The sequence below is a fragment of the Ammospiza nelsoni genome, chromosome 11 (genome assembly GCF_027579445.1).
Source record: "Ammospiza nelsoni isolate bAmmNel1 chromosome 11, bAmmNel1.pri, whole genome shotgun sequence".
Taxonomy (NCBI): Eukaryota; Metazoa; Chordata; class Aves; order Passeriformes; family Passerellidae; genus Ammospiza; species Ammospiza nelsoni.
The window spans coordinates 1296420-1305994 of record NC_080643.1 but is presented as its reverse complement, the minus strand read 5'-3'; the positions used below and the strand labels follow the sequence as shown (position 1 = coordinate 1305994).

At 57.6% G+C, this 9575-nt stretch overlaps 1 protein-coding gene across 1 annotated transcript; it reads left to right on the top strand.

Annotated features, from left to right (window-relative positions):
- The first annotated feature begins 2587 nt into the window (after positions 1-2587).
- On the top strand, positions 2588-7909 carry BHLHE40 (basic helix-loop-helix family member e40). The gene is made up of 5 exons (XM_059480205.1): positions 2588-2817; positions 2912-2981; positions 3215-3322; positions 3797-3920; positions 4903-7909. The coding sequence occupies exons 1-5, from the start codon at positions 2738-2740 to the stop codon at positions 5760-5762; spliced, it is 1242 nt and encodes a 413-aa protein (XP_059336188.1). The 5' UTR covers positions 2588-2737; the 3' UTR covers positions 5763-7909.
- Positions 7910-9575: the final 1666 nt, after the last annotated feature.

The following is a 9575-nucleotide window of genomic DNA, read 5'->3' as shown; positions in this document are numbered from 1 at the left end:
GATTTGTGGCTCACCACCCACTGCAGGAATGTACCGAATATCTGAAGGAGCATGCCGGAGTCAGACAATCCACGGGCATGAAGCTGTCCACGTACTCTTGGAGCCTGAACTTTAAATGCAGAGCAGGTTGGCCCCAAACCTCATTTTTCATTAGCAAAAGGATGCAGCAAGTTCTAATTATTTCTCTTGCCTTGGACAAAGGATCAGTGATGGGACAGATGAAAAATTGTCTGTGTTTTTTTCACCCTTTATTTGGAAAATAACATCTTTGGTCTTGGGGGCACAGAGAGAAGGAACCGTCTGCTCCAGGACTCCTTCCTGAGGCTGGATACGATCCCCTGAGCTGCAGCAGGGGACAAACACATCACCCCCACGTCTCCTGGTGGTTATTGCAGTCTGTTCAGTGCCTGCAGGAAGGAGCAGCTCTGCTGCGAGAGGGCACAGCTCGGAGCTGTGGGTCTGTGCTGCTCTGAGCTCCGTGCTCAGCCCCAACTCCTCTCCTCCATGGTGCACCAGGGCTGTGGCACACAGAGACCCTCAGGGTCCTGCCCAGGGCAGGGGAGTGGATTGAGATGTCTTTAAGGTCCCTCCCAACCCAAACCATTCTGGGATTCCACAATCTTGGCCATAATCATCAGGTTTGCAGGCTTGGATGTCAAACACTGAGAGGACCATGCTGAGTGGGACAAGCCAGGCATCTGTTTTGTGGGAGCCCCATGTCACTGATCCAGTGCTGTGTGTTCACACTGGAGGGGATTTTGGGCTTTTATAGACCTCACATTTATAGCTAGCATCTTTCTGAGGCTCTGGCTTCCCTTGGGATTCTTCCTGGTGACAGCAGACACCTTTGGACGGAGGTAAGCCTTAAACAGCCCGTCTCCACCACCCATGTAAAACCTCTCTGTGCTCTCATGTAGCACCTCCTGCCCTCGGATTCCTCCCGAGGTGGAGCAGCCAGGACTCTGCAGGAAATAGCAGCAGCTCAGTGCTGGAGCTCTGCTGTTCCCTTATCTCGGTAAATGCACCTTTTATCAGCTGAGCCTGTCTCTACTCGCTCAGCCCTCAGCAGGGAAGTGACCACGGCCCTTCAGGAGAGCTCTGCCTTGGCAGGTACACACAAACCATTATCATTGCTCAGCGTTGTGCAACCGCTGGCGTCCACGGGCTGGCACGGGCATGGCATCTCATGGGAGGGTCTGGGCTGGAGGGGACCTTAAATTGTCATGATTCCACCCCTGCCATGCACAGGGACACCTTCCACTTGACCGGGTTTTTCCATGCAACACTTCCAGGGATCCAGGGGCAGCCACATCTTCTCTGGGAACCTGTGCCACGGTCTCCCCACCCTCACAGGGGAGAATTTCCTGCTGATCATAGAATCACAGAATGGTTTGGCTTGAAAGGGACATTAAAGCCCACCTCATTCCAACCCCCTGCCATGGGCAGGGACGGATACCTTTCACTGGAGAAAGTTACTCCAAGCCCTGGATACCCCCAGCGATGGGGTCCTACCACCCCGAGAGTTCCCTGCAGCGCCAGCACTTCCCCAGAGCCACATTTTATCAACTCTCACTTATTTAATTTTTTCCCCCACACTTCCAAACTTCCGTGGCTGCAGCTTTCTCTGAGTCCGTGCTTTGTGCCTGCGCTGCTTTGGGGGGGGGGTGTGATTTTTTTTTTTCACTCCCCGATCTCGGGACTCAGCAGCGGTACCGCACGGTATGGCAGGGCACAGCATGGCACGGTATGGCAGAGCACAGTATGACACTGTATGGCATGGTATGGCACGGCACGGCACAGCAAGGCACGGCATGGCACGGTATGGCACGGCACGGTATGACACTTTATGGCATGGTATGGCGCAGCAAGCGACTGTATAGCAAGGCACTGTATGGCACGGCAGGGCACTGAACGGCCCGGCAGGGCACTGTATGGCACGGCAGGGCACTGTATGGCAGGCAGGGCACTGTACGGCACGGCAGGGCACTGTATGGCAGGCAGGGCACTGTATGGCAGGCAGGGCACTGAACGGCCCGGCAGGGCACTGTATGGCAGGCAGGGCACTGTATGGCCCGGCAGGGCACTGTATGGCAGGCAGGGCACTGTACGGCCCGGCAGGGCACTGTATGGCAGGCAGGACACTGTATGGCAGGCAGGGCACTGTACGGCACGGCAGGGCACTGTATGGCACGGCAGGGCACTGTACGGCCCGGCAGGGCACTGAACGGCAGGCAGGGCACTGTATGGCACGGCAGGGCACTGTACGGCCCGGCAGGGCACTGTACGGCCCGGCATGGCACTGTATGGCAGGCAGGGCACTGTACGGCCCGGCAGGGCACTGTATGGCAGGCAGGGCACTGTACGGCCCGGCAGGGCACTGTACGGCCCGGCCCGGCCCCGCGGCGCCAGCCCCGGCCCCGCCGCGCCGGGACACACGTGCGGGGGGGCCCGGAGGCGCGGCCCCGCCTCCCCCCGCGCCGCCGCCACGTGAGGCTCATGTGACGGCGGGGCGGGGGCGCCGGGGCCGCCAGACGTGCCGGCGGTCACAGGGCTCCGCACGTCGCTCCCGTCCACCCACTCGCCCGCATTTAACCCGGCCCGCGGCCGCCCGCCGCTCCTCAGCCCGCGCGGCGCGGGCGCGGCATGAGCAGCAGCGGCACCGGCCCCGGTACCGGCACCGGCAGCGCCCGCAGCCCCTGCCCGCCCTGAGCGCCCCTGCCCGCCCGCGCCCCCCGCCATGGAGCGCATCCCCAGCGCGCAGCCCCCGCCCGGCTGCCTGGGCAAGCTGCCCGCCCTGGAGAGCGGAGACCTGCCCGGGTAAGCGGGGCTTCGGGGGCTCGGGGGGCTCCGGGGAGCGGCCCCGCCGGCTCCGGGACCGGGGTAACGCGCTGCTCTCCTCTCGCCCGTGCAGGCTGGACTTCGCGCACATGTACCAGGTGTACAAGCCCCGGAGGGGATTAAAGAGGAGCGAGGACAACAAGGTAAATGGGGGGTGACGGGGTACAGCGAGGGGCGATAGGGTAATTGGGGTTAACGGGGCGAATGGGGGTTAGCGGGGTGAATCGGCCGGTGCGCGCCCGTGACAGCGCTCCCTGGCCGGGGGCTCGGCCGCTCCCGGCGCGCTCGGGTCGGGACGGGAGCAGCGGGGCCGGGCCGGGCTGAGCTGGGCTGGGCTGCGCTGTCCCCCCGCTGACCCGCTGCCCCGGCCCCGCAGGAGACCTACAAGCTGCCGCACCGGCTGATCGAGAAGAAGAGGCGCGACAGGATCAACGAGTGCATCGCGCAGCTGAAGGACCTGCTGCCCGAGCACCTCAAGCTGACGGTAGGTGCGAGCGGAGGGACGGGGCTCCCCGCGGCCGGCGCTCTGCTGCCGCTTCACCGCCGATTTGGGATGGGTTTTTATTTTAATTTTTTTCCGTGGTGCCGCACGCCCGGGCAGGCTGTAAGCGCGTCCCAAAGTTCCCCGGGAGCTGCGGGTCCCTGCGGGAGCTGCCCGCCGCACCGAGAGCCGTCCCCGGCCGGGCTCCCCGGTCGCGGTGCCAGCAGGGGCAGCAGAACCGATAAATAAAACGCGTCTCTCGGGGCTATGCGGTGGTCAGAAAGTACCCACAGGGTTCCCTGTGAGCCTTTTCCGCAGCCTGCTTTTTAACTTATTTCCGCGGAATGTTGCCGGTGGTGCTCCTGCCCGCTCAGGTCTCACCGTGCCCGTCCTCCCGCGGCTCCCGGGAAGGCGCTGGCAGCTCCTGCCTGCGTGGCCGAGCCGGCGGCGGGTGCCAACCTGTCCCTGTGCTCCCAGACTCTAGGTCACCTGGAGAAGGCTGTGGTTCTGGAGCTCACCTTGAAGCACGTGAAGGCACTGACCAATCTCATCGAGCAGCAGCAGCAGAAGATCATCGCTCTGCAGAACGGTTTGCAGGCGGGTGAGTGCTGAGCCGGCAGGGCGAGAGCCTCTGTGTGTGTGTGTGTGATGGGCTTTCCCTGGGGAGCCTGTGAAATGCGGTTGTGACACCTTGCTCCCGAAAAGGGAGGAGGCAGGAATCCTGGCCTTTCATGCTGTCATTTTCTCAGGCTTTGCTTGTGAGCTTTCACAAAAAAGATGCATTGCTCAAGATGGTCAGTGCAGAGTGCCCTGGGAGTTGTTTGAAATTAAACTGGGTTTGAAGTAGTTTTAGTTACAGCCCAGGTTTGCTGTGAGGTTCTCTCCAAAGCAATTTGGTTCTCCCCATTTGTGTTTGTGAGCTTTAGATAACCCAGTCTGGTTTATTTGGCTGTTTTCTCTGGAAATAGATATAAATCTGCTTTCTATACACACCTTTTTGAGTTTCTTTATAACCGAGCTGGCCTGTGCTCTGCAGGCAGAGGGGACCTGGTGCTTCAGCTTATCAGCCTCAGATGCACTTCCTCCTGCTGATTTCACATGTGGCTCTCACGTGAATCGGATACAGCAAACCCGAATTTTTTGGAGGCACGGTCCGTGCCCCGGCAGCCACAGGGAGTGCAGTGGAGCTGCGGGAGCAGCCGCGTCCCCTGGGGCTGGCGGAGCTGCCGGCAGGGCTGGAGCTCCCTGCCCCGAGGTTTTTCCTGGAGAAGCCACAGCTTGACTCACTCCCCTCTCCGCACTCCAGTACCTGTCGAAAGTGGATTTTACAGTAAATAACAAAAACGAGCAGGCAGCACTTTTACTTATTATGTAAAAGTGGACAGGTGGATGTTCCAATGGAATTGTCCTTTTCTGCAGAAATCTGGGGATTTCTGTTCATAGAGTCCAGCTTGGCCATCGTGTTCCCCTCTAGCTGTGCTGTAACCCAAGTCTAACATTGCCTCCGGCTCGCCTCGGAGCTGGAAATGGAACTATTTAGCATGTTGTTAATTTTTAATTTCCTTCTGTTAATGTTTCCTTAGGTGACCTGTCATCGAGAAACCTCGATTCCAGCCAGGAAATGTTTCGATCCGGTTTCCAGATGTGTGCCAAGGAAATGCTGCAATACCTGGCAAAGCACGAGAACGGCAAGGAGCTGAAGTCGTCGCAGCTGGTCAGCCACCTGCACCGGATGGCCAGCGAGGTGCTGCAGGGCGGGGCGGCCCGCAAGCCCGGGGACATCCCTCCCAAAATGCTGGACCTGAAGGAGAAGCCGGCGCCGCTGGGCGCGGCGGGCGAGGGCCACGGGAAGAACTGCGTGCCCGTGATCCAGCGGACATTCGCTCACTCCAGCGGGGAGCAGAGCGGCAGCGACACGGACACGGACAGCGGGTACGGGGGAGAGCTGGACAAAAGCGACTCCAAATCGGAACAGCCCTATTTCAAACGGGATACCGACCTCAAGTACGCTGTCCAGGAGAGAATAAGCTCTATTAAGCAAGAGACTGAGGACCCGCCGGCCAAAAGGAGCAGGCTGGAGTCGCCGCAGGACGAGGGCCCTTTTGGCAGTGACATGATGGGCCCTGCCAGCGGCTTCCTGGGCCCCCACGCTCACCAGCCTCCCCTGTGCCTGCCTTTCTACCTGATCCCGCCGTCCGCCACCGCCTACCTGCCCATGCTGGAGAAGTGCTGGTACCCGGCCTCGGTTCCCGTGCTGTACCCCAGCCTGCCGGCCTCTGCCGCAGCTCTGACGGGCTTCATGAACCCCGACAAAATCTCCCCCCCTCTGCTGATGCCCCAGAGACTCCCTTCTCCTGTACCGGCCCATTCCCCCATCGACTCCTCGGCTCTGCTTCAAGCTTTGAAGCAGATTCCTCCTTTGAACTTGGAAACCAAAGACTGAGCACAGTGTGACTGGTTTTACTTTTTTTCCTTTTTTTGTTTTTTTTTTTTTTTTAGTTTGAGAGACTGTTTCACTTTTATATATTGGCTGGACTGAGGTGTGGGGACGAGGTTCACTGTGCGTAGGAAGCTAAATCCCTTTTTCTCTGACTTGTCAGGTAGCTTGGAGAAGGATGAAGGATGCGCCCAGGTTAGCGATTGACAGCTACTTCCAAAAGATTAAAGAAGGATTTTGTGCTTGGCCCCTTCCCTTCTTCCCTCTCCACATCTACAGAGCAACAGTTGACTCAGTCATCTGCGACTCTATTGCAAAGCTGTGAAGAAATATTCCATTGGCCAGGCCTGGTTTGAGGGTCTGTGAACACAAAATAGATTAATATAAACCACGGTACTTCCCTGAGCGGCTCTGGAGGCAACGGCCCTGCTGGTTTATCTCAGCTGGGCTGCTGTCCCAGTGACCCCACAGGGTGATGGTGGCAATGCCACCGTGAGCACAGCAGGAGCAAGGCAGTGGTCACTGCAGGGGCAGCAATGTCACCAGGAGGAGCAGGGTAGTGGCCACTGAGGTGGTGGCAGTGGTGGCAATGCCACCAGGAGGAGCAGGGCAGCAGTCACTGTGGTGTGGTGGTGGCAATGCCACTGTGAGCACAGCAGGAGTAGGGCAGTGGTCACTGCAGGGGCAGCAATGCTACCAGGAGGAGCAAGGCAGTGGCCACTGTGGTGGTGGCAATGCCATTTTGAGTCCAGGAGGAGCAGGGCAGTGGTCATTGTGCTGTAGTGGTGGCAATGCCACTGTGAGCACAGGAGGAGCAGGGCAGCGGTCACTGCCTGGTCACACACAGATCAGGCAGACAGACCCAAGACGGGTTTCTCTCCACACCTTTGCTGATACATAGATATTTTTTTACAAAATAAAAGGTAGCTGCTGCTTGGAGCTTTCCATGGCGTACATCTAATAAATAAATTAACCTGCGCCCTTCCTGTAACTTGAGCTGCTCCGTTGGGCCGGCTCGGGAGGAGCCGTCCCGGGATGGCAGGGTCAGAAGGAGCTGTCCCCGGGATGCCGGGTCGGGAAGAGCCGTCCTTAGACTGGAGGGGTCTGGAGGAGCTGTCCCGGGATGGAGGGGTCGGAAGGAGCCGTCCCGGGATGGAGGGGTCGGGAGGAGCTGTCCCGGGATGGAGGGGTCGGAAGGAGCCGTCCTTAGGATGGAGGGGTCTGGAGGAGCCGTCCCGGGATGGAGGGGTCGGGAGGAGCCGTCCCGGGATGGAGGGGTCGGGAGGAGCTGTGCTGTCCCCGGGGTCGCCTCGCTGGTGTCCCCGGCTCCTGCGCTGCCGCTCCCCCGGGAGTCACCGCGGCTTTCCCGGCCGGAGGGAGCGCTTCAGCCGGGGCTGCAGCGCCATCCGTGCCCATCCCTGCTGAGCGCGCCCCTGGCAGTGCCCTAGGAGAGTGGCAAGGCTGGCATTGCCCAGCAGCCCGATCCCGGCAGGGCTGGAGCCCTCCTGGCACACCTGGCTCACGTCCCGAGTTAAGGGGAGAGGGGCCGGGTGGTGACTCTTGTCCTGTGAGCTGCAAGGGGCTTTCTCCACAGAGGAACATCCTCTCCAGTTTAGCTTCTTTTTAATTAAAACCCCCAAACTGCACTGCTAAAGGCAGTGCTCTTTGGTGGTTTTTTCTTACTGGTTTTGAGAACTGGTGAGCAGAACCCCTATCTGGATCCTCATGTTGCCCTCCCATTGCACCAGCTGTTGAGATGCACTATGCTTGATTGCAGATTGTGTTCTAACGTTTATTTTGTTGTTGGTTTTTTGGGTTTTTTTGGTATAAAGTCATTGCCTTTATTTGTAAAATCTTGTTATAAATATATATATATTATATAAATATATTAAAAGTTAAAACGTTTCAGATGTCTATTATTTGTATAACTACTTGAGCATAAAGAAGTGAGAAATATGAATGTATTCTTGTTTCTGGGTTGTCTTTTTTTTTTTGAAGAGAAGAATATTCCGTTTTTCTCTCGGGAGAGGTACAGTGTTTATATTTTGGAGCCGCCTTCAAGGTGGGATATTGTACATATTTTTATCTTGAGTAAATGTTAAGTAGCTGTTTAAAAATGCTTAATAAAATAATTCTTTTCCTGTGGAAGATAAGGGTTTGCCTCCTTTGCTTTGAAATGTTTGAGCAGGGTCATTCCGCATGGTCTGGTTCCGCAGGGGATGGCACGGGGCGGAGCAGGATCCTGGGGTGCAGTGGGGATGGGGGATCTCAGGGTGCAGGGAGGAGTGGGGATTTTGGGGTGCACGAGGGAGCAGGGCTCTCCTTGCTCCCCCCACAGCTCCTCTGCTGTCGGTTCCTGAAGGAGCTCCGGGTCCCATTACCCGTGTCACCAGGGATATTTATTTATTTTAACTCCCTTGGCACCTCCAGGGATTTTTTTCCTTCCAGACTCGAGGGAGGTGCCGGGAGAGCCTGGCTGGCTTTCCTGCTCTCTCCTGATGTCACGTTGTGCTGCCTGTGTCTGGCATTTGACCCCTGGGCCCCAGGCTCTGTGGGGAGGAGGCAGCCCCTCCTCACCCCCGAGCACGCAGGGAATCCAGAGGCTTTGCCCAGTTCCTGGAGGAAAATGGACTTGCTGCAAACTGGTTTTACTTCAGCACCCTGTGTCTGAGGTGCCCAAGCACTGCCAGGGATGGTGCCCACCAGCCCCTGGGGCTGAGGGGTGCCAGGGTCAGGTCGTGCCTTTGTGGAGTGATCCCTGCCACCCCCACATGCCCCAGGTGTCCCCGATTTGGGAATTCCAGCTGGCACTGTGGGTGGTGGAGCAGCTGCTGCCTCCGTTCCCCGAGGGCAGGGTCCTCATCCCACCACAGCTCCCTCCCAGCAGCAATGCTGCTTTCTGGTCTCCAGATGAAATGACAACAGCCCCAAACCTCCCCCAAAGGCAAAGAGGGGTGAAACGAAGGGATGGGTGGGAGGACTCCGTTTCCCAGTGGTGCTGCCTGTGTGTGGATGGGCAGGGGCAGTTCTGAGGGGGAATTTGGGATTTTCATTGTGCAGATGAGTCACAAAATGTGGGGAGAAGTTTTAGTGTCCAACTGGGCCAGCACTGCTCAGGTCTGGGCTGAGCATCTCCAGGACCCCACATGGAGGGGCTGATGCTTCTGTTAGACTGTGGTTACAACTAAAGAAACCTTAGCTTAAGTAATGCTGGGAAAAAGTGCTGCTTGGTTTAATGTGTTTGAAAAAAAGTGCTGCTTGGTTTAATGTATTTGAAAAAAGTGCTGCTTGGTTTAATGTATTTGGGGTCTCCACATGTCCCAGTGTTCATGTTATGTTTGCTTTAATTAGGGCTAAATATTGATCTTACTGAGGCTGGCTGTGACAACCCCATTTGGGGACAGCATTTGGTGCTCAGAGCAGAGGTGTCTCCAGCCCCGGGACCCCTTGGATTTCTGGCTCCTTTCCATGGCTCTCACTCCCCTTTGGTCCTCATATTCTGCCCCCATTGTCCTGTGGTGGGACAACATGCAGGAATTCCAGATCCTCAATCTCAGAGAAAAAAAAAATGCAGAAAAAGTGGAAGAGAGAACATTTACTCAGGAAGCCAAAGATTATTATGGGCTGGGAATTTTCCCTGCCCCCCTGGCCTGGTGCCAGCAGGACAGGTGAGTTCTGTGGGGCACAGTGGGGCAGGGGAACAGCCCCTTCAGCCCTGTCAGAGCTGCATCCCTGGGCTCTCCATCCCAGCCCGGGAGGATGGATGGATGGATGGATGGATGGATGGATGGATGGATGGATGGATGGATGGATGGATGG